This window comes from Pleurodeles waltl, chromosome 4_1 (assembly GCF_031143425.1).
Source record: "Pleurodeles waltl isolate 20211129_DDA chromosome 4_1, aPleWal1.hap1.20221129, whole genome shotgun sequence".
NCBI classification, from domain to species: Eukaryota; Metazoa; Chordata; class Amphibia; order Caudata; family Salamandridae; genus Pleurodeles; species Pleurodeles waltl.
The window spans coordinates 404,047,800-404,074,263 of record NC_090442.1 but is presented as its reverse complement, the minus strand read 5'-3'; the positions used below and the strand labels follow the sequence as shown (position 1 = coordinate 404,074,263).

Genomic DNA, 26,464 nt, shown 5'->3' with positions numbered 1-26,464 from the left:
ATCCTCGCTATGGAAAAGCTCACTTTGACTTCACAGCAGCGCAGTGGGGACTTTAAGGAACTTTGGCAACCATTCTTACAAATACTGTCTGGGGAGTTCACGGAATTGACATGTCCGGCCTATTTGAGGGTTCTTGAGTTGAATTGAGCGAATGGGAGCGAATGTGCAGTAGAGATGTATATGTAGGGCCAAGATTACATGGGTACGAGGAATGGGATAGCTTGATTGTTGTATGGCACGCCAGCCACGGGGAAACAAAGATGAAGTTGTATTCAGGTTTTCTATCATTGCGCATGGAGCATGCTGTATATCAACGCAATTGTATTAATTGTATTATTTGGATGCGTTGCCTATGTGATGTTTATAATTGAAAATACCAATAAACAGATTTGATCCATAAATAGGAAGTACTTTCCAAAGCAGTGTGCAGATTGGCGCTGTATCACATGGGTTTCTGGCTAAAGAGCCGGAATCTGGAGCCAGAAAAGGATGTGTTGTTAGAAAGCAATTGACTCTTCTACCTTTAAATGGGGGCAAGGAATCACAGAATTAGTTGACGGGATGCCACCAATTTTGGGGGCTGTCCAGCATCCACCTTCCCTAAATAAAGCCTAAATAAAGCCTTAAAAGTAAAATAAATAAAGCCTTAAAAGTAAAATCCATATAAGATCCAATACGGATAGGCAGCCACATCCATCGAAGAGGAAGCACTCTTCCATTAGCAGTGCCTCCTTTCCCTCAGAACATCATCCTTTGAAGGACATTTGACTCAATATTGCAACGCTTTCAAAAGCAACTTTTCTTCAAATTGTTTTTGAGAGGTTTATCTTTGTTTGGCCTCCAAAAATGTGACAGCAATGTAAATGCACAGAAATGCCTGAAATGTTGACAACCCAAAATAATAAAAATACAGTGTAAGATAAACATTTAATGGGAATGAACGAGTCTTTAACACATTGTTTTATTGTGATATTTATGGTATTTCGAACATGTTGGTGATCCCTTTATGCTAATAAACATTGCACATTCTGCATTTCAAAATAAGTTTGCAAATAATAGATATTTTTTTCTCAATTTATAGAGTAGGTCATAATGAAGTGATTGGGGTGTGCAGGACAGGACTCGATGCAGAAGGGCTTGGGAGAGATCACTGGAATGAAATGCTGGCATACCCAAGAAAACCTATAACACATTGGCATCCATTGTTAGAGGTATGGGACTTTTCTTTTCCATTTCAGTTCTTTCCTTTTGCTGTATTGATTGATCTTTTGTATATTCACAAATTATTAAGTCTTCCACTCACATGTATTGTCTAACTGAATATCATAATAAATTCTATTCTGTGTGTTTATTTTGTAAAAAGATTGTTAAGTCTTGCATTATTATGAGTAGGCTTTTGAATAAATGGCTTGTTTGAATTTATATAACATTGAATATTGTCCTTTTTACTAAAAGCTGATTCATATTTGATGGTATGCCTGATTTATTTCCATTAATGAAATAATCACAACATTTCCATAATGCCAACCACCATAAACTATGAGCTGGGCCAACCTTCAACAAAATTGCAGAGGCCTGCAGTTTTGGAAAGAAACTTAGGCCCTCATTTGGACCTTGGTGGTATATACCGCCTACCGCCGTGGCGACGGGCGTCAAAAGACTGTCGCCGCAGCTACTAGCCATCTGCCGTATCATGACCACAGCCGGATTTCTGCCAGAAGGATGGCAGAAATCCAACTGTGGCCATGCCGGTGGATGGCGGTAAGGTGGTGCTGCTGCCACCAGCAGTGCCACACCAGTAAACTGCCACTGGCCTTATTATGAGAAGTAATACAGCCTGGCAGTGTTCTGCTGGCGGACGCTGCTGCTGGCAGCAGCGCCTCATCCTGTCTCCTGCCAGAGGACCCCCTGGATCCAGGTAAGTGGGTGCTCCTACAGGGGAGGGGTTGGGGGGTGTTGTGTGTGTGTGTATAACTGTGTGTGTGTGTGTATGCGGGTGTGTGTTGCATGTTGTATGTGTGTGCATGTTTGGGGGTGGAAGTGCATGTATGTTGAGTTGTGTGAATGCGTGTCTGCGTGTATGTATGTAAGTGTGTGTGGATGTGTGTGTGAATGGATGTATGCATGTGTGGATGAATGTTGGAATGGGTGTGTGTATTCATGTGTGAAGGGAGGGGTGTTTATTAAGGGGGGTCTGGAGAGGAAGAGAGGTGGGAGGAAACCCTGGAGAGGGGGAGGTGGGCAAGGAAGACCCCTATCAGTAAGGGATTTCCTGTCACTGATAGTGCCTACCACCGTGGGTTTCATGGCAGTAAGGATGCCACATAAACCATGGCGGTAGGCGGGGTCATAATCCAGCAGGCGGGCAAGTGAGGCCCATCCCCCATACCTATGATTGTAGATAAAGAAGAGGTCTGATGGTTTACAGAGAGTCCTCCTACATATAAGCAGAAGAGGCATCAGATCTTGCCCAAAACATGCAAGCTCATGTTGGTAGCAGGCTGAAAATCCCCTCTAACATGTAGGGGCAGTGAAGTGTTTTATAATAAAACATCAGATGTTCTAAGAAACTGCCCTAATGTGACAACATGTATATTTTTGTGTATAAAAGTTGGGGACATGAGGAACGCTTTGTACCGACAGTAACTAATAAGATTATCATAGTCAGCCTTGGAGAAAGCACAGAGTAAATATGTTCTGCAAAAAAGAATAACATAATTCTGCATGAAGGAACAACTAATAAAATAATAAAAACATCTCCACTAAACGAAGCCTTTACTAAAATAATAGGATGAGTAATGTGCCATGTAGCTAGATGAAAGGGCACAAGCTGCAGGCCTAAGCTAAAAAAGGCTAAAATAATGTGCTCGTTTACTAGCTAAAGCAACCTTACAACAAGCCATAGGATTGTTCTGAGAGGAAGCACCAGAGGAACACTCAAGCCAGGAAGGTCCAGAACTGGGACAGTTAGACAAGTGGATTCAGGAGCCAAACAAGGTAGACAGCTGCAAAGGAGAGGAAACAAGAAAGGGAATGGAAAAAACAGTAAAGGTACAGAGTAGAAGCAAATGGCAGAAGAGGATAAGAATCGAAGAGCCATACAGTCAAGCAGTTGCAAGGCAATTCAGTTCTTAAACTCCCCTAGGAGCACCTGCTTTCTCTTGACACTTCAATCTAATTGGTCTTTAGTGATCTTTAGCTGGAAGGCCCACCTGATACCTTTGTGCCCCAGCCAAGATGAACAGCTCTACAAATCCTCCAATCTCAATTCTCCCCATTCAGTCCATGCTGGGCCTGTTTCCCCAGATGGTCTCATGCCTTCCAAAACCCCTGACCCTGACACAAAGATGCATCATACAAACTAATCTTATAATTTGAGAACCTGTCCATGATTTGATGAAACACTAAACATCCCTAGGTCTGTCTATTTGTTAATGCACTCCTCAGGTTGTGTTAGGTAGAGGGAGGAGAGTGTGTTGTATGAAAAGGTACTAACTGTGCAGTGATTTATTGAGTGCAGTGTATTGTGCATCACACCTGAGCAAGCCTTAGACTGCTCTGCCTTGCTTCCCGGAGAGTAAAGTCCTAAATGAGGCACTTGGTTTCAAGTTTGGGGGTCTTCTGTATGGGGCCCAGGGCACCAGAAGCAAAATACCCCAGATATTACAGTTTGGTCAAGTGCTTTTTGACTGGCCGGGCACCCTCTGACCGAGATTTCTATCATTCTGGATGTGATACTTTAAGGACATGTATTTGAATCCATATAAAAGAAGTGCATTATAGCTGCAAAATTTAGCAGCACATTCCTAAATGTCTCCTCTTATGTTTGGCAAAAACAGGACATTTTCAGAAAATTGCTTGAATTTCATGCACAACATTTGTTTGCAAAAATTAATTTAAAGTACTCAAAGACTTTCCAGGTACTTGGAACCTGCAACACTACAAGTACTAAAGGCCCGATTTCTGCAAAATTGTGATAAAGGCCTGTTGTAATCTGTGTTAATCTGGCCATTCCTCTTTATCTTGTGTCAGCAAAATTATAATCCTATCTCAGGCTCCTTTTCTTGAATGTTTCCTATCCTTATTAAATGCTCATCAAGAATTGTATAAGTAACTGGAAATATATTCTCACTGCATCAGTCATCAGTACACATCAGATCACTACACGTCATCACTACATGTCGGCTAGGAATGCTTTGAGAGGAAAAATAGTACACTGGCTTTATTTATTGCTAGCAGTAGTAATTGTCGCCATCTGTATTAGGACAGATAGTGCAGCCTATCCCCTTGAAGTTGATGGTAAATCTTCTTATTAGTGGTGGGTGATAAATTCTGCTCCACCAGCACATTTTGGAGAGTTTTGACAACTCCGCATTACATATGTAATGCAGAGTTTTGGGCAAATTCCACCATCCGTCATGACAGAGCTTTTTCTTGCATGTGGCTCACCAAGGGTAAGATGGCGAGTGAGATTTGGCATCCCCCAGCATGATGTTTGCTTGCTAGGAGTGCACCTGGCGAGTTTTCTTCAAGACGGGCGGTTGCGGGTGGTCACTAGTGTTTGGGATCAGAAAACTGCACCTCGAGTGGAAATGTAGTCGAGCAACAGCAAAATCAACTCGAGAAACAGTGCCATCTGCTCGGCTGCATCGGGCCGTTCACACCAATTTTTCAGTGCAGAAGGAGCTCCTGGCATTAAAAATCAGTGCAAGCAGTGAGACATGCCTAATTTCGCCGTTCACAGATTTCTGTGGAATTCTGCAGAATCAAACTCCGCAAGTTTTTCCCACCCCTACTTTCCATTGACCTTTTTATTAACACACTGTCTAGAAACACGCTTTTCACAAAGCAGTTGCATATGCTTACATCTTATGAAAAATCCTGCCTCCACAGAGATAGTATAGAAAAAGTTTTCTTTGTAACCTTACCTAGGTTCTCTGACCTCTTTTGCATGTTAACAAACCACCTAAAATAGGCTTAATATAAAAGGCTTAGGTCTAAAGGGTTACCATTTATTGACAAAGATAATACAGATTTCTCTAAAATTTCTTCTAAAAAATGTGAAAATGAAACCTTGTTCTTGTGGGTCGGCGGAAGAACAGAAGGTATTGAATGATGCTGTTTTATCATCCATGCAATTCTTGAATTTCATGGATGGAACTAACCAATAAATAATTCACAAATTGTCTACTTGGGCAGCATAGCATCTTGTCAGGTGTCTAGTGCACTGGGAGCCTAAAGATCATCCACCCAGCACATATATTTCTATGCATTAATTAGGATCCAGAGATGAGTATAAGGAATAACACAACAATGTTTGGCAAGCCATTGTGAACCTAAGCCTGCAATAAAGAAGGTACTAGGAGAACATTGAGAAAAGGCTTGCCCTGTGAGTATCTTTATAGTTGAAGGTAGTCTGTATGAAGCAGACATCAAGAAAAAGAAGTATAAGTAGGGACCAATCTAGCTGGAGAGGTGAGAAAACGAAAAAGTGTGGGGATCCAAGGCCAGAAGCGAACTATGCATAGGTGGAAAAGCTCTGGAATGGAAAGTGTTGCATGTGTCAATGCTGGTACTAACCCTTTTCTGTTCACATTGCCCAATAAGTCCCTCCAGAAGTGAATCAAACACTGAACTCCATTCTGAATCCTAAAGCCCCAGCCACCACAAGCCGGTCTGTCAAAGATATTGCTATGTGCAACACACCACAACTGCTAACTTATTCTGGTGAGTAAGTTCTAGTTTCCTTGCAATTCCATACAGAGATTGAGGCAAAAGTTTATTGTGGACTGGGTAATGCCAACAGTGGATCATTGAATGTAGCTCATAGCCTTGTCAAGCTATCTGAGCACAAAAGGGGTTTAATATAGTCCCCGGTCACTTATTGGACAAAGGAACATTGCATTTTGGTCAGAACAGATATTAAAAGTGCATACAACGAATCATAGAGATCCATTAATCAAGGTAACCACTGTTGGCATTGAAGGCATTGCCTGTGAAGTAGCAGCTGCTATGAGTTTAATATCTGTCATAAACCAGACTACGAAAGTCTCTATGGAGTAGACTCAGCATCAAAATTTAGCTCGTTATCTTCCCACCTCAAGTACCACATCGGTCTGATTGATACAACTCTGGGAAAAGTAGTCACCACCAACAGGTTGCTAGTTCCTGTAAGAGGCCTTCTTGGAGGATTCACAAAGCAAATAAGGTTCACTGTGCTTCCCCTTCAAAAATTTCCTGTGAACAATAGCCATTTTGCCAGTTGACAGAAGCCATGCCATTGATCACGTGGTGGAGCTATACTGGAAAAAAATCTCTTGGTTCACACTAAAACATTTCAAGAAAAAAAGGTTCTGTTCTGGATAACTTTGTAACACAGCTTACATGAATTGAATGAATTTGAAGTTGTTTATATAAATAAATACAAATAATACTCAAAAGCATAATATTCAGCAAATAAAATAAAAAAACTTTGAGAAATGCTAACATTTCAAATGGAATTGAAAAAAGCATACCTCAATTTCAGATTGACTGAAAATGTCCCGAGCTGATAACTGGAATAAGTTGCCAGGTGCATATCAGAGGACACCAGCAAAAGGTACTAGTTCATAATGTTTATGTTTTGACATGATCTTACCTGATCTTCACAAAAGAATCTATAAGGCTGTGCATCATCCACTTTAAATTCCTGAACAGGGCATACTACACCCCATACAAGCATCATCAGTATGGACTTTGAACACACTCCTACTTCGACAGATGAGCACACCAAATGCCTGTTTCTCCACTTGGCATGGTTATGTGGCTCAATGCATCTTCTGGGGTGAGGTCACTTCTACCTATCACAAGTGATTAACTAAGTGATATTTATGGACCTCAAAATAATCATCTTTGGCTAGTTGGGGGGATATGTCTGGTGACCTGTCTGTGGGGTAGAGGGAGGGCTCCAAAAATGAATGTCATGGCTCGATCATCTCATCTACTGAATGCCCAGCCTGAGCTTTTTGCAGATCTGCTCTCTCCCTTATTGGGCCCAAAAGACATACACTTTCCACTGCAATCATACCTCATAAATGTGGTACACTAAAATCATTGATTGCACTCATTATCGTTTATATATGCCGTCTGCTGTTCTGACTTTATTTAAACTAAACATCCATTTTTGTTTGCCTCTGATTCAATGTATATTACGATATATGAATTGTAAGTCATTATTAGGTAGGAGATGCTAAATCTCTCTGTACTATGTATTGGGGGGAAAACTGCATGTTTCTGGTATATTTATCTAATATCTGCTTGCAACAGAAAGAAATGCATCAAAATGTCTTATGTTGCAATTAAATTGTGCTTTTACTTCCATTCTTTTTTTCTTTAAATCCCCCTTCCCATCATTTCTTGTTCTTTACGTTTTCTGAATACGTTAATAAAAAAAAAATCTAATCTAGTAACCTATTCCAGTGCAGTGTTTCTGTCCAAATTACCTTATGGTACGTGTGAGCAATACAACTTTGTGGGCAGCACTAGAAGCTTTCCATTTTGTCAATATCGCATTTTAGCCTGCTGCCTTAGAGTACTCCAACTACTGAAGACCCTAACTTCAATTTATAGGCCTGTGCTGCAGGCATGAGGCATGAGTCTGTAGGGAAGAAGACAGCCTTTTATGGCTGATTTAGTCCAAGACTGAAGCTCAGTGCAATATTTCTGTGCAAATGACCTTGTGGTATATGTGAGCATTACGTCATGTGTGAGGCACCAGAAACTTTGCATTTTGTCAACATGCTGCCTCAGAGACTTCTAATTACTAAAGCTATCAAATTCGATGTATAGACCTTTGCTGCAAGCAAGAAGCTTCAAAGAAGAAGAATCCTTTTATGGAGGGGAATAGTCCAAGGCTGAACCTCTCTAATGCTCCTCATGTCGAATGTTATACAGTAAGCAGTGAGGAATGTAAACACAAACATTAGCTATTGGAGCAGAAAGTCTATGCCAGTCATAATTGGCCCTTTACTCTCTACTGTTTTCAGTAGAGCTGCCAACATTCCAAGGTTCCACTATAGTTTTATTGCCTGCTGCTGAGGATTATACCAATTGATAAAGGCCCTCCAGCTTATAACAAACTAGAGAGCCTTTAACAACCAGTATAGTCCAAAGCAGAAGGGTATAAGTCTATTAGAACAATTCACTCACTGAGAATAGAATGTTATAAATTAAACAAGGAAAAAACATAAAAACAAACATTGGAAGGTTGGAGCCGAAAAATACTAAAAGCTGTTATTAGCCCCGAGCCACTTCATTGTCTTCAATAGATCTCCTAACATCCCAATGTTGTAATGTAGTTTTAAAGCCCACTGTGAAATTTATGAAAGGCCAACTCCTTGAGTCATAGTCCATAGCTGCAGGTGAGGGCCTGTAACCAGGACACAGTCTTTTTTACCAAGTGTTATAGCCAAAGGTAGAAGGTCTATAAAGCTATTAGAACATTCCACCCACACAGGGTAGAATGTCCCAAATTTCATTCCAGTGTTCCAATATGAATTAATGCATTATCTCGCAAAACTTACACTGAAAACTGAATCATTTGGAAGTACTCTGGAAATTTTGCCATGAAAGGTAACCAAGCAACAAATTGTTTTACTTATGATCATTCAGTTCGATAAATCGGGGAAAATGTGATTGAAACTTAGGTTTTTGTTGTCAAACTGCTAAACTGTATGCCTTCTCCGGTAACACCAAGTAAACCTACAAATGAATCCTTTCTTCCAAGCCAAGAGTCTTTAACATTCTATGTACCAGTTGAAAACATTTGCAGTAAAACAGAAAAAAGTATTCCATCTGCTATATTTCATGTGTAAGCATGCACATGATATTCCAGTCTCGGAATGCTGACGTCTCTATGTTAAGAATGGTTTCCATTGCATAGCATACAACAGGTATTTAGGTCAATGAAGTGAACAACTTGTTCACTTCTTAGGTAAACAGCAGGTTTTCAAAAGAATCAATAGGTCACCCCACCCAGTCATTATAGTGGCATGCTTCATCACTGGTGATCATTGGTGATGTAGCCACAGCAAGGTAGGTAGGTAGATACTATCTTGGCAAACTTGACTGATGTGTGGCAGTTCAGATGAAATCAACTAAATAATTGCATGGATCCAGATTACTGTTGAAAAACCTTGGGATATACTTCAATTGGATATAACACTTTATTGGTGAGGAACCCCAGATATGATTGAAATATATATCACATGGATGTTAGCTGAGATAAAATGAACCATCCATCCACTCATAATGCCTACATGCTTCAGCCTTCTCATATGCTCTTTCAGGTCAATGACTTTAGTCATGGCTTCAACTAATGTTGGTATCCCTGCTCCTACTTCTTCTACCATGCATCACATTAAGAAATAGAAAAAAGAAAGCTGTTCAGCTGGTTTTTTTTAAACCCTCTCTTTGGGTTACCAATATTTCATAGACATGACGGGGACTCTGCCCTGTAGTCACAGACTCATCAAGGGGTGGGTGCCAGTAAAAGATCTACTGTAAGAAATTGGGTTACTGGTTGACAGGCGTGAAACCCTGCTCATCAAGTGACAACAATCCTTGTAAGGGTGAAGTCACAAGCAAACTTCAAATTAACCTGTGCTCAACCATCTGGTAGCTTGGCACAGAGCAGTCAGGCCTAACTTAGATGCAATGTATTTATGCAGCACTTCAAACAGTAATGAAGTGAACACACAAAACAAGGAAAATACCACACCAAACATGAACGGTTTACCTGTTCCTATTTGGAAGTTACTCTTATTAAGTGTAACAAGGTAATCTCAATGTTATCTTATGGCAGAGGTGAGACTTGCAATAGTGAAAAAAGAACTTAGTGAAAAACGAATTTCAGAGTTTTCACTATCAGGACATGTAAAACTTAAAAGTAGATATCCTAATTTTTAAATATATTGGACCCTGCCTTGTGTTCTGTTTAGGACCTACCTTAGGGGTGACTTTTATGCATTATAAAGAAAGGTTTAGACCTGACAAAAAGTTGATTTTGCTAGATCGAAATGGTGGTTTAAAAAACTGCACACACAAACTGCAGTGACAGGCCTGCGACACATGTGCAAGGCTACTGAAGTGGGTGGTACAACAAGTGCTGCAAGTCCGCTTGTAACATTTAATTTACTGGCCCTTTGCGCATGTAGCAGTATTTTACTGAGGACTTACGAGTAAATTAAATATGCCAATTGGGGGTAACCGAATGTTACCATGTTTTAAGGAGGAAACACGCACACTTTAGCAGTGGTAAGGTGCACAGAGTCGAAAACGAGATCAGAAAAGTATGGAATTGTAAAACAAAAGGCTTGGAAGAAGTCCACTCTAAGCCTGACAGGTCTAACACCTACCATTTCCTCATCAGTCCAGTCAAGGAATCATTTTCCCATTGTATTCCTTGTTAGTGTTTCTGAACAATAGCTGTTCTATGAGACACGGACAGGGATGAAAGAGAGAGTTCATGTTTTTAAAACTGGATTTTATTTTTCTTACCTTTAATAAAGCAACAATCTGGCTGTTGGATAGTATCCCTTATAAATGTTTTATTGATCAGACTTCTCAGAAGATTTTCTTTATTAAATCTAACAAAACTGCATTTTGGGAAAAGTGATTCAACTCATTCGACATGGTGAATTGAAAAAATCTAGATCTAAAGAGAGATTTATGTAATTAAAAAATCAAGATAGTTTGAATTCAATGTTATGCTACTAGCGCAATTCAATATCTTTATAAACATTTCCTCATATATATACACACATTTTAAATCCCCTTGCAAGTTAACACACCAGACTCGGGAATCCATTTTACCATGGAACTCAAATGCATTATGTTATGAAACACAAACTAATACCACACTGATGATCTGGTTTATGTATGTGAAAGAACAAATGAACATTTGTCAATTAGTGATCTTAGTTTTTTATTGCACGCCTAGTGCTTGACCTCATTGACTCTCACTACATATTAAAAGGCAGCATATCTGCTGCAATAGTTTTTAGCATTACCTGCATTCAGACATAATGCTTTCAGTCTACTTCTATATATTCAGTATTTTACATCCAAAAGATCACTTTTATAGATCAGGCCGTGCAGTACACCGCTCAAATAATGACACGTGATTTCTCTACTTAGACATAGACATCTCTTTGTGGATGGCAGCCTTGAACAAACTATGGTTTTCTGTTTCCCGTCAGCTAGCAGAAGAGGCAGATTAACTCTCTTACACTTGTTTTTTTGGTAACCAAAGAGTGACATTTTTAAGAAAGCCAAAGTCTCATTATTCATGTTTTTTGTGCTCTCTGTTGCAATGGAAGCTCAGAATGAATCAAAGTTTGAAAAGGGACCTACTTTTATATTACAAAATCAGTTTCTTTCTCACGGAGACCATGTGAATCGAAGTTTGTTTCAGACTAGATAATGTTAACGAGAAGGCAAAACACTTCTACTACATGCAGATGCTATTTGTTTTTTTCCAGGAAATAGCTGATGTCTTGGGTGAGATACTTATGAGCCCAAATACTTCTGGGCCATTTCAAAGAGGTTGGTTTGGCAATGTCACTCCAGGAATTTCCATACTTCTATGAAGAAATACTCTCGGGTGGTCATTATGGTAAAGAGAGATCCTTGTAAATTTCTCTTAGCCATACTCCTGGTTAACTCTGTATATCCCTCTCACTGACTGATGATCTGTCCGCCATGGGTCAGACCACCTCTGTTACTGCCTCCTCACCTTACAGATCCTATTCATCATTGATCTTATTGCTATCTCTGATGCTGCTCTGAGCCCTTCCACTTACCTCTTTAACCTAAATACAAACAGGTGGAAGAGATGGCAGACAGGCGTGATGAAATTGTACAGTAGCTAGTTATGAAGATTACTCCATTCTAACTTAAGTCATTGAAACAATCCAACGCCCCACTAATACATAACAGATAGATATGAGTTTGGATTATTATGGGCTCTATTTTCGTATTTTAATGTAATTTTAAACAATGTAAATGAAAAGATATTTAATTGTCCTAATAGTGTATAGTATAGCACAGTTGCCAAAAGTGCTGAATGACTGTGTGGGTCAACTATGTAAGATGCTGATACACTTAAATGAGGAGTGCATAAGAACTCAATTTAATGCCCAGACATGCCATGCTGCTCTTTTACCTTTTGAGGGAGCTTGGTGGCCCCCTGAGAAGCTGTTCAGTGCATGAGTGTCTCCTCCCCACAAGTTGTATGGCCGCATGATCGTCCATGTAAAGATTTTATATGTACTTGGAGTTTTTAGACCATCTCACACAAGTCTAAACATTGTGATTTCCCCAGCTGGGGCAGCCGTGTCAGCATATGCTGAATGATGGCAACTCTGGTATGAAAGTCATTTTTTTGGGGCCCATTCTGTCCCTATGACTAACTCCATCAACCCCTAGTATGCTAGTGTTTGAAATGCACACCTCCTAGTATGCTAGTGTTTGAAATGCAAGGCTCCGCCTTTCCTAGCGATATGCATTGTGCATTTGCACGAGTGTTTGCAATTATCTTTACTTAAGTCGTATGATATGTGATTGGTCCCTAAATCTCTAAATGTGCATATATAACTGCATGTACTATATAGAATTGTGTTACTGCAGAACACTATATATGAGACGATGTATACAACACAAACCTGCGGTTAGGTTTGACAATTTTAACATTTGTAATTTGCTGGATTATTTTGTATATCTTTTGCATTTTTAGTTGGATAAGGTCTCTCGTGAAAAGCCTTAGAGAGATTAGAATTATCAGACACAATACGTTCAACCATAACACAAGCAATAAATAGATACACATCAGAATCATAAAGTAATACCTGGGATGACATATATGTCATAATAATAAATCTCTTAAGCAAACTTAGATCTATGTGTATGGTATTGTTTTATCTTACCTCTATACCTATGAGCAAGTTTAGGTGTCCTGTGAAGGTGTTTCTTTATGTGCATAATTATACAACTGTTGAAAATCGTCATCAATAAAATAAAAAAGTCAGGCCAAAGTATATAACAACTAAATACTTTTTACTTTTCTCATATTTTAGTTGCCCGGTCGAGCAACCAGCTTTGACAGCCAAGGATCTTGCTCATCGCCCAAACCTCCTCCTACACCGTAAACAAGCAGGTGTGGATTTACGGTGTGCCGCCCTGTCTGCTCTCCCGATACACAGGTCGCGCGCTCTTCCCTATGCCTTCTCCGCAACCCGTATGGGGAATCGAGGAGCTGTACTAGAAGCATGGGATCACTTTCATAAGTCACTATGTGCACTGCTCCGTTTGATCACAATACTTTTGGTAACATTTGTTGTCATCTTTAGACACCAATCATGTCGACTGCTTTCTTGCCTTCAAGTATGCAGTTGAAGTAATGTCAAGTAGGGCATAGAAACGGTGTATACATCGCAGATCTGTGGTACATTTTGTAGGACATATTTTCTATCATTTCAACCATCTCACTAACTTTCAGGGAATGGAAAGAGGGGGCGCATTATTTTCAAAAGTATGTCCTACGAGCAGAATTTCGTTGAATATATGAAAAGCTTGTTAAAATAATCTATTGATTTTTCATGCGTCCACGAACACACCCTTAATTTTACGTAAGCTTCCAGTATTTTGTTTTATGTGTGTTGTCCAATGAGAGCAGGATAACACAGATTTCCTGTGGAATTTGTGTAGCCCTGGTATGAAGCATGAAAATGATTTATAGCACTTGAAAGCACCATTTTGAAATGAGTGGGCGAACCAGAGCATGCCTTCTTACGCACTTTTTCATTCTCGTTTCAAATGTTTGCAACTGCCAACGATTTGAACTCTGAAAAGTATCCTTTTCATGTCTATTCATGAGAGACTCCTGATTTGGAAGCATTTACCACGACGAGTGACTCCACTGAATGTGGTGCAATTCAATGTGTATTTACCTGTACACAAGCCTCTTTAGAGGTATAGCACAGAAAATTTTGAACGCTAAAATGTATTTGTCAAACTTTATATATCAAACACTGATTCGTCCAGAGTCAATAGAATTCAAATACCATTTGCTTTAAATAACAGTGTTCCAGCGCAGCATTTCTGTCCCCTTCGACAGATGTTCTCATCATAATAACTGATATTAAAATTGTTACTAAAAGGCATAACAACCCAGCAAGACAACCAAAAGGAAAAGTCGTAGTATGTGACCCCTCCCATTACCTTCACTCTATAGTGTCAGTTCCTATAGAGTAGGGGTGCAGCTCATTGGTCGGCCTGTGTAGAGCATTTGTCTCTGCCGCCAAATAAGCTGTATCTCATGAATGACTACACAAAGAAAGAATATGTTTTTGTTGTCAGTTCTGCATCTGTAACAAAAGCCTGTGGATATCATCATTAATAGCATTTGGGGACCTATGGAACATTTTTGCATTCTATAAAACTACCCATGTATCCTCCATATTTCACAGGTCTTTTGGTCAAATTGTTTGAAGCACCAGGATAGAGCTTTATTCACCAGAGGTTGATAATCATGCCCTTCCGTCACCATCAAGCAGCCATCTTGCACCACTCAGTCCTTCCTACTGCTTGCTGAATAGGGCACACGGAAAGCCATCCCTGAACCATATAGATGGGATCTCATGTGAATCAGGTGGAGGAGCACAATCCTTGCCAAAATATGTCTTATTGAGCAGAAAGAATTAAGACTTTGGGGAGTGACAAGATGGCTGCTTTTTACAGTGCTGATAACCAGTAAAAGTGTCTGGAAAGACCATGAGGAGTTTTGCAGGTATTGGTATTTTGTGTGGATACTTCAGTTTTAAGGACAACTTAAGGTAACAGATTTTGTTGGAATGATGTTAAAGTATAAACTATTTAGAGAATATGACGTCTTGATCTGTGAGCATTGTGGGGTGCGGGGAGCACTATGGGGCGATGGGATATCAGTCAGGTCTGTTAGATTTGCCAGTGGCCACTTTTTATAGCTAATGAGGGCACAATAGCTTCAAATAGTAATTTTCTACTTTGTTATAGCACACATTCACATTCAGAGTGTGTGCTTGAGAAAAGGGCATCTTTCTCTATATGATATCATTTAAAATTAACAGGGCTTTAGAGCTATTCTTTTTGGATAGCACACACTGTCACTTTAGTCCTAAGTGCAGATGCACTACATGTTGTTCTCTTGTTAGTTCAATGCAACATGTACACAGGATAAAATGATCAAATATCTGATTGACCTTGAATGTTAACAAGCATGTCTACATTCAACTATTTTCAGAAAAGGTTTACGAGGCCTACTTTGGCTATGAGGGAAGGGACTAGGACCATGGTGCGTTGTGCCATTAAACTTGCCTCTGAAGATTGTGTTTCAATGTAGAAATATTACTGCACATTAGCTAAACATCAATATATTTTGAATATGACAATTTTAAAATGAATATAACTGGAAATGTGTTTGTGCTATATAAGTTACTTTTGTAATGTTGTTACACAGGAAAATTGCAATGAAGACAGTATTGGTTGCACTATATTGCACATGATCAACAATCTGGTCGACCTGGAATTTAAACAATGTAGCATTAGTGTTAAAAAATGAAGAGACATATAGTATATTTTGTAAAGCTGTTTTGGGGAAAACATATTTCAGTCTGTTGTTGTGGTAATTAACATGATGCAGTCCTTCTACCTTTCTATGATCGGAGCCTACATAAATCACCAAAGGAATTCCAATGTGCATGCCTTTACTTTTGTGCTGTGAGAGTAGATGACTACTAATTGTGTTGCCTGGTCACTGTAAAAAGGTCCTACATAGTGCAAATTTGTATCTGTAAATCGCAATTCATAGAAAACACACCACAATGCAGCAATTTCAAGCTAAAAAAAGAAGTATTCAAAATTCTAGGATGGGTTTTCAAGTAAAAAATGTGAGTAAATGTTTTGAAGTAATCTGTGTAACTTTTGTGGCCTTACTCAGCTCAAACTGAAAATGCATTACTTGAGAAACTTACCAGATGATTCTTTGCATATATTACTTACCTTGATTATAACTGCTTAGGCAGAAAATATAGTCCCAAAATACAGAAAAGAATAGAAAGAAAGTCTTTGGTGTTCTAACTCCACCACTGTTCTCATTACACCATTTTAAAGGATACGTGGCAACCTTCGCTATGCCCAAGCTCTGTTTACTATGTCTCAGACAGTAAATGGTGGGAAACACTGCTAACACAAGTTCTCCAATTATTGAGCATTTACGTAGTGCCAGATCTTTTTTAAGGTAAAACAAGACAGTACCGTTTTAGTTCAAGATACATACAAGCATTGTATGCCTGTAATATGAAATATTCCAGATTAGTGTTCATACATTTTCCTTTACTTCTGCAAATAAGGTGATGCTAATAACACCCTAAGTAGAACGAGGGTCTGAACTGTTCCCCTTTTTACTTTGTACCACACAAAGATTGTGTCTCAAATCATAAAATGCTGCAGCTCTGTCTAAACCATACCATAAGTAGAAGAATACTACGATTTACATTTTTGAACTTTGAAGAACACATGTTATGGAAGCACTGTAGTCTCTGTATAAATCATCATGTCACAGTATGCATTGGGTATGGTACAACCCATCCTTTTAAATCTGCTTGACCCAGTCCAGTCTTTTCTTTAATGTCAACTGTTATTCTTTCAGCAACTAGTACAGTAACGTGCCCAATACAAAAAAAAACGTATACAAATACCTTTGAAGAAATTGGAAGTGGTAAGAAACTGGGAATGGAAAGATGACATTTCTTGAATCCAAGTCATTGTGCTGACTAATTTCCTTCAAGAAATATGCACAGGTATAGGCATCTAATTAAGTAGCATCTTCATCCAGACTCCAAATGTACGCACTACTCTGTGCCTTCAGATATGTATGTTGTGATATATATTATGCGTTCCTCTTCCTGTGTTAGCAGCATGTTTCCTTCGCTTCATAGAAAGGACTTGCAGGTGCCTGTTAAGATTATACTTGGCATAAGGAAGGCATTCTGTGAAGCAGCTGTAGTTATAACCATTGTGTCACGTGGGACCAACTTTACTGTTCCCCTTTCACAGTCATTAATGTTTACCATATTGGCGTTACTGTGCCTTTGAGAGAAGTGGAAAATGTTCAGGATAAAACCAACTTTTTGCTGGTCTTGTCCTCAGTGGATTTACCAGTGGCATGTGTGACCTACCTTGATATATATGATTAAAGATGTGCCCTCAACCTTGATATAATATTGGGGTGACTTCATCCAATTTAAATAATCAAAATAAACCCTCTTCACAGGAGGCAAACAGCATACACCCATCATGCAAGCTTTGGCATTTTAAGTGACAATGGCAAAAGACGATAGCTAAATTGACCAAACAGCGCATTATACTACTTGACTGAGTGGTGTGGGAGTCATACTTTAGTACCAATCTGTCTGTCATCATAGTCCAAATCCATCCAGGTGAGGGCACTTTTTTGTGTCGTGGGCTCATGATGTTGCAAGGTTATGCTCATTAGCAAAATATAAAAAAACTTATGATCCAGCTGTAAACATTGGACTGCTTTTGTTTCATATTGTCCTACCAAAATACATTAGCCATTACGCAGTATCTTTTGCCTCGGTCCTTCCATATTAAAGCCCTCTGAAGCAAACTAACACCCTCGCTTCTCACATGCATCAGGCACTGTCATGAACTGTCATGTGATTCACCATAGAGTGGACAAAATATGTACATAAGGCTGAGTAAGCTTGCAACAAGTTGCCATTTCATATAGAATAATATTTGTTTCACAGATGTTTTATTTTATGGTGATGGTGCACCGAACTAGCAGTTTTCGATCTAGTCCTGTCTACCTAAAGATGGTGGTTCAGACAGAAATCTTTAAGTGTGACAAGAATTCTACAAGGCTATCTATTCATCAAGTAGCTATGCCTGCTGCAAATATTATTCTGATTTCAAGACCTTTGTAGTCTATGTGAACTGCCAAGCAAGACAGTTCTATAATATTATAGAGGATAATCAATAATCCTATAGAACATGGAAGCAACAGTAGTGCAGTTTCCTTCTTGCAGCCACAAGGGAAGCTGGGGCCAAAGTGTGCCTAACTTCACTAATCCATCTACTAAATATAGACCATGTATAAAGGAGATCCTGCAAATACCCTGACTAAATTACTTTTTTCAGTATTTTCTATACTATGATGGCAACACAACACTGCTCCTGTTCTAACCATGGCAATGCTTCTCACATTCTCTCAACACTTCCACATAACTCTGTCTCAGCTTATTCACAAGATCAGCTTGATTGCCCACTATCTCAGTGTTTCTTGACCTATACCCTCACCTCCTCATCCTCATTCTGGTACTGCTTCTTGTTCTAGATATATCCTCACCATTCCTAAACAGAAACCAAGGCTGTTCCCTAGGTTCACTGACAGGTTCCTCAAACTGTGTCCCTTCTGTACCTACTTCTGTTTCAATCCACTTCACATGCCTGTTCACGTTGTGCCCATCCAGAGAAGCAACATCTTGTCCATGGTACACTACTGATAACACTGAGAATGGAGAAAGAACAGCACAGTCACTGACCCAGTATTTTGAGAGCATACCACATGTAGTGTTAAAATCATCTGATAATATTAGAACAAGTGGATCTTTCATAATATGCAATTAATTTACCGAAATTAATCTTTTCCCAAGCAAGATAAATGCGAAAATATAAAAATTGATATAAATGTAGAGCCTATATGACTACACATGAATGTCTAGATCACATCTATTCTCTTGTGCTTCCTACTAATTTGCTCTTTATGAGAATTTACCACTATTGCATTTAATTACGAGATTGGGGAATATGATGAAAAGATCTTATATATTATTGAACTATATTCCTTTCATAGTACATATTTTGTCAGTAACGTACATGGCAGGTTTCTCATTGCTTTCAGAAGACCAGTGCATTTATGACTTTGCACATGAAATATAAGAGAGAAAGAAAATGAAGAGAGAGAAGGGCTGCGATTGGCATTCAGAATTGCTGGGCTAATGATCTGGAAGAGGACCTTCCCTCGTGAAATGGGTTGCTGCAGATTTGATGCTTCTACTTTATTTCTTGCACACCTATTTACGATAGTGAAGTGGGACTTCCAAGAGCTCTGAAAATGATCTCCACTGAAGATCTTTTAACACCCCCTGGCAAAACATAACTCCCGCCCAACCCTAGGGGCTTGGATACCACATCCACCCATCCTTGATTGCCATGCTTTTGAGACAGTATTTCAATTTAACATTTACCTTACTGCTACACTGAGGAGATAGATTGCCCACACTGTCTCTGGTGACCAGTTGGGCAATCCCACCCTGAATACTCTTCTGAATTGTGAAAAGAGTTATTTGACAACGAAAGCATTTTTCTGGTTAAGGGGAATCTGAGGCAGGAATACAAATTAACATATTTCACCCACAGTTAAAGTTCTTAAAGGAAAATGTGTCTATATCATTGAGATGAGCTTCAGACCTCTAGACTTTCCCTTTCTCAATGAAATTAAGTATGACTAAATGAGTTAAAATACGAAGAACAAAAAGCAATCATGCTGTTTTGTTGTGTGAGAGAAATGTGTACTGAAAAGCACTCCTGGGATTTGCTGTCCCATGGGTACCCTCCCGATTCCAATTCAAAGACAAACTTGTCTCGCAGCTTATTTATGTTTTCCTGCAGGGTTAGCTTCACAGCCTGGGAACCATGTTGTGTTTGGAATTTCCAGTCAAAGTTCATGAGTCAGAACGTCATATGGTATCAGGGTTAAATAAAAACGTTAATGACACATAGAAACTTGCCTTCAGATTAGAAGATAACAGGTATGGTGACACTTGAAAAAAGATCATAATTGCTGCTTATTGATGGGCGGAATGAATATTTAAATCCTAGTTCAATCTGTACTAATATTACAAATATGGCCATCACTTCTTACTGACTTGTGTGTCTACTGTCATTTGAGTACCTTTCATGCAGTTTGGGGTGCTGTATACGTGTACATATGTATTTGTGCAGGACATGCTTAATTGAAAGGCCGCATAGCCCTATACTTGGTGAAAAGTAAATATACAGTCAACAAGTAATTAGAGGGGTAGCTGGGTTCTGAGAGTTGAAGTGGACTGTTACCTTGTCATGATGTAGTATTCTTTAAAAGGGTGTATCTTCAGCTGTTTCCTAAATTCAGCAGGACTACAGCAGTTCTAATGGATACCGGGATGTTGTTCCAGATCCTTGGTGCATAGTTGGAGAATTACAGTTGCCTTGCTTTTTTTTGTTTTTGCACTTCTTCATTCCCAGTTTGATGGTGTTGTGGCTGCAGGTGTGCTGAGAGTCACCGGAGATAGTAAGCTTGTCAGACAGATATGCAGTGGTGCTAGTTGTGCTGGAGGTGCAGATGAACACTACCAGTAGGCGCAAGTTTATTTCCTTTGGCTGCATAACAGTCTTTGGCATCTTCAACACCTTTAGCTTTGTGAAGAGGGTGCACTGTATGCCATTACGGGAAAAAACACAAGCCCAGCCTGCCCAGAAGTAATCCAGTAGAACATGAGGTTTGCAGATAAGTAAAGAGTTGGAGGGAAATGAGTAAAGCATATGGACTCACCAGGATAAACATTTCCATGAGTACAGACCCTACAGCTTTGCAAACCTCTCTTGGTGAGTTTAAACTTTTATTCAATAAATATTGTGAAAGACATCTTTACTCAAGGTGATCTTCAGTGAACTTTTGAGTGCGAAGGAATATAGTCCATTTAAGAAGCATATATGAGGCAAGAAATGAATACTGATATACTGAATATATTTTTACTGACAGCATTGAAAAATAGGACAGGATCGATCTACATTGGTTTGTCCACTAGTGCCAAGCAGCAATGTTTCGTTTTATTCAAAAGGTTATACATTTGAGCCAGAGTAAGGGTATTGTTATACTCAGTACGAAGCAGAATACGAAGCATTTCATATTTTTATGCCTTGGTTAAGCGTTTTCATGACTATTTCAGTGTGCATTATTTACCACCATTTTTTAATCTTTTGTTTTTTTTTAAACATTAACCTCGTATTATTTTTTTCTTCCTAACAATAGAGTGCCTATTATTTTCGTGTAGGCATACCAAACTTTGAAAATACTCAGCATCTTGGAATATAATGTCTCTTTAAATACTCAAATTTAAAAACGTAGGCCCAGGTAGGCCAGCTAAGGGGTTACATAGGACAGAACACACCAAACACATCTCCGGAAACCAGGAGAAGGTTTATAAGGAACGAACAGCGATTCATCCACAGTGGATGTTGGTGTTTGCTGAGTATTCAGCTTTCTGTAAATAATTAAAAATGTCTTTAACTCAAATTTTCAATATGCAGCAAGTTTTGGTAAGACACAAACTCTGCGTACATGTCTTGCTAATATATTTAACTGGGTGTGGTGAAGCCTGTGAGTGCTGGGAAGAAGTTAGTGGAGAACCTTTCCAAGCAATGGCTTTTCAGAAGATAAAATGCAGCAGAAACAAATTTCTGGGAGCATCAGACATGATTGCCATAGTTAAGGCTTGCCATTTACTCCCTAATTGCATTTGTGATGAGGCGACACTTCAGTGAACCAATTGTACTGCCCCTCTAATTTAAGCTCATCAGCCAACCCCGAGAGCAACAGTAGCACGTCTATCTTCACGTTTGTTCCTTATTTATTGTTGTTTGCCTAAAGTTCAAACCAGGCCTCAGGGGACCTCAGCACACTGGAAAATCATCGTGGAAATAGGAAGCATAGAACAGATACTGTAGTAAGCTGATTTTCTAGTAATGTGGTAACATATGGAATTAGCTTTTCGAAGAGCATTTATATTTTACAACTGAAAATATATACTGTTAGAACAAAACCAGTATCTGTATGTTCTGTGTGATATTGTGCATTTGCATATTAACAAATGGAAATAAACTTACTATGTGCACCTTCCACTGGCTGTAGCTCACTTGGCAACTCTGCGGTAGCATGCAATACACATCTTCTGCTAAGGGATTTAATTCCCCCTGCCGTTTATGCTCTCTCGACTCCCTCAGAATGCTATGGTTGTTCTTCTGATACATTAATGCAGCTATATGTGAATCATAGTACACCACATGACAGAACATACTAAGGAGAAAAGGTGGTTATCTAGGGAAAAACCACACCAGAACAAAATAATGTACAAATTGTACAAAGCCATAAAGGTGTCTATATCAAGTTTAATATTGGATTAGGAGAAACGTGAAGGTAGTTTGCTGCATTTGAAGCATTATTATTTCCTTATTTAATTACTGCAAAGAGTTTTTACAAAATTAAGTTGATTTATAAAAGTATTTTTATCCTGTGCATGCTTTGTTGGTGCACAAGTTGACAAAGTGTGTATGGTGCAACTTACAAACAGCACCTCATCTAAGCATGAAACATCCACAGAACTGCTAGGATAGGTGGTCATCGTTAAATAAGGCGCTTCTGTAAATATATGAGTTAACAGGCTGTGCTCAGCTACTAAGGCTGCATGTGTATTCACACAATGATGTGCTCTCTTCTGTGTAGCCCTTACAACCGCGAATTTGCAAGCCATTCCTAGGCAGAGGGAAGACAAAGGGGCAAAGCAGCAAGGTGTATGCATGCTTAATTAGACATTTGAATCAAAGCTCATGCTAAAGTCCCTTCCACTTTCTTTCTATCCCTTATTTTGGACAGAGCTGAAATATGCAGATTTCAGATACCACAGCCCTTTACCAATATGAGTGGTGCGAACCTCTGCATACCTATGCGGCATGTACTAATACTTGGCTTTACAGGGATGTGCTCCCCCTATTGCTGTCATACAAGGATATTCCAATGTGCCAAGTCCCAATTGTTATGTGGAATATATGCATTGTACCATTAGAGTGCCACCAGTTTTCCAGCATACCATTCAACACAGGTGTTCGTGAATCGGACTCAATGTGTTCCACCTGTAAATTACTCATAACAACATTCTATATATCTTCCTCATCACTTCTAGAATGTAACTATAAGGCACTTTATAGATATAAAAAGTTCTGATAACACTTACTAGTAGATGTTTACACTCCTATTAAACTTCTAATATTACTTCTAATGATAACAATAAGACTATGATAGTGTTTTCAAAAATACATGCTGCAACATGAATCATAAGAAGTACTGTTCATAGAATTATATTTCTCTTAGACCTTGATGACATAGTAAGCGAGCACATATGTATCTATAATTACTGAAAAAAATATGCATTTTGCAAATACTTGCAAAGCACAGCCACAAGGTCCATCTAGCGATAAGGCAGGATGATGTGACCACAACACGGAGAGAAAGTATACCAATGAAACAATTTATATAGGAAATAATGTACCTCCAGCATTTGCGTAATAGATGCTCATAAAAACCACTCAGGGTCCCATTGGCCTTGGGACATGAACCTCGCTTAAGCACCATTCAAAGTGTATATTTATAAATTACAAAGTAAATGTCTATGCAGTTATGCTGTTTGCAGCTTTGTGATTAAAGACTGAGCTGCACCAAGGACAATGTGACCCAAACTGCTAAACAGAGCACTTTTTTGTTAATAATGTGGTGGGGAATGACAACCAAGACATCCGCGAAAGTTGAGAGAAATCTTTGATATTAGACTATCCTATTGCTATATGACTCCTTGGCTGCAAACGTTCTTTTTGGGGGCTTTGTGCATGTATGAATGTTCTGGGTAAAATTAATCTGACAAAGTAGTAAAACATTTAGAAAATTAAGAATGCACTTGTATGTGACAACCGATACCAGCAACTATTAGCCTTCATAAAAAAACTAGACATATTGCATCCTTTATCAAACTGAAGTGCCATGTTAGGACTTCAGATAGGTCCTCAAAGATCTGACTCACAATGCTGCTCTTTGTGGTGTTAAGCAAATGCGATATGATCAGGTATTTGACAGTTTTATAGCGTTGACTGTTCTTTATTATGTGAATTTTTAAACGGTGTTTGTGATTTGATACATATCCAATGTTATTGTCAACATTGCTGACTTCTGTATTATGTACTTTTTAAAAATACATGCATATGTAGATCGCTATCTATGGATATGTATTTATGACCATGTTTGTACACAGGCACATACACAGTGACATGGACACACACATACATAAATTATTATGTTTTTTGGAAAACCTGTATTTCTGGATCTTTGTACGTGCCACAAAGGTATTTGTGAACTTTGAGATTTAAGAATCTTGTCTTGTAAAAACAATAGTAATTGTTTGTTTCGGAGTAGTCTTTAACATGTAAAAGAATTCAGTATTTTTACAGTGTCTTCTTTAGGGTCTATGAACATATTTGTCAATTGCGATAAACTCTGTAACAAAGAAACCTCAAAGAAATGTTATGAAATGTACAGTTTGAGATAACTTTTGTAAAAAAAAAACTTTCACATATAATTTTATTCCATTTGTTTCCAATGTATTTTAAATAAGAAATAAAGTGACACAATGTATTTATATCATCTGTCTTGGAAGCCAGTGGAATAATTTCGAATGCAAAGTTTGATCTGCTGCTGCATTTGCTGTTTAATTACAATTGTGAATGAATTTGTGTTTGTTATTATCTTGTATTGACATGCAGTTTTATACCAGGGTATTGACTATGGTTTGCAAAATAGGTCTACGTGTCAAAAATGTGCATTTGTTGATTCCATATTCTTATCGTTAAACTATTGTTTCCATTTAAAAAAAAAAAATCATGAAATATACAAGCCTACCACTAAAGTGGAGCTTTAACTCTTGCTTATTTTATAGCAGTAAACTACGATAAACCTAAGATCAACACATTTGACTACTTACATAGTTAAATAATAACAAATAATTATCTATAAACTCTTGCTTATTTTATAGCAGTAAACTACAATATACCTAGGATCAACACATTTGACTACTTACATAGTTAAATAATAACAAATAATTATCTATAAAATGAAGTCATATTTGTTATAAAATGTCAAAGCATTGCTTTCATTTAGGGGCCCCGTTTCTGTGACATCACTGTACACAATGAACTTACAAAACATGTTAGTGTGATCATTTAATTCTTCTACAAAAATCTTACTTTCTTTTTTTTTTTAAAAACTGTCCTTTAACTACTCCGAACTTAAATTTGTCCATTTCAGATAGTATGTTTTTTAAGACAAACAAATGCATTTTTTTATTCTCCAGACATCAAGTTTGCACTCCCAGCTTTATATACTTCAATAAAAGGCAGTCCAGATTTTTTCAAAATACTGAACGATATTGTCCTACGTATAGCTTTGTTACTGATTTAATTTAAAGAATTACATTATTTTGTATTTATGTATTAATTCATAGCACCAGTGGAATTGACAATATACTGAAAAGGGAGGATATATTCTTGGATTGCAATCTTTGAATTGTGATGAATTCAGTAAGTAAGCAAGTCTCAATATTCTAGTCTTCAGGAGTTCCATGAGTCATCGAGTGTTTCAGTTTAGATTGTAAAGAAGGAATAAGGGGATTCCAAAGTCTGAATTCATAGACTTCCATGGATCTACTCCTTGTGACAACCTATAGAATCATTGTTGATGAATCAAGTGGGCAGGTGATGTTTGGTACAAATTCTGGTCTCAACACTAATGAATAAATGTTCTTACTTGATTTCATCAACTATACTTCTTTGATAATATTGTAACCTATATACTTGAAAAGAAAGCTTCAGCTTTATAAAGCTTATATTGTCCACTAATGAGTTCCGGTATTATTGCAGGCACAATTATCCAGAAAACGTTACAGAATAAAAACAAACAGTAACAAATGAATATTCGTGAATTGCAATTGGAGGGGCGCCTACAAAGTTCATATCGGAAGTAATCATCCAAATATGTTGCTCCAAAGGGATCTTTCATTCTCTTCAATATAACAGACAACAGCCAACGGGAGTGGCAAACTTCAACCTTCTGCGGAAATAAAAATGCTGATGCCCTGAGGAAGTTCACAGGTGATGAACGAAACGCGTTGGCTGTTGTCTGTTATATTGAAGAGAATAAAAGATCCCACTGGAGCAACATATTTGGATGATTACTTCCTATCTGAACTTTGTTGGTGCCCCTCCAATTGCAGTTCACAAATATTGGACCATTATTGGTTGCACTCTGGGAGCAGTGGGTGCCTGGTTTTGGAGCACAACATAATGTAATATTTGGGACAAGGGGGAGGTGTGGTTTGAGTATTTGGCTCACTGCTCTGATTGGACGATATTTGAGTAACAAATACCAGCATTAAAGTATGTGAGCAAGTGCCTCTTTTTCCGTGGTTACTTTGATTTGTTTTTTAGTGATGCTCTTAGTGTTTTT

General features: G+C 38.5%; 1 protein-coding gene across 1 annotated transcript in view; it reads left to right on the top strand.

Annotated features, from left to right (window-relative positions):
• SYT10 (synaptotagmin 10) overlaps positions 1-16,110 on the top strand; it is a 210,373-nt gene extending 194,263 nt beyond the window's left edge. Inside the window, exons 6-7 of the mRNA XM_069228631.1 lie at positions 1,082-1,211; positions 13,113-16,110. Coding sequence (XP_069084732.1) covers positions 1,082-1,211; positions 13,113-13,184 — 202 coding nt within the window. The 3' untranslated portion in view covers positions 13,185-16,110. The remainder of the gene's footprint in view (positions 1-1,081; positions 1,212-13,112) is intronic.
• Positions 16,111-26,464: the final 10,354 nt, after the last annotated feature.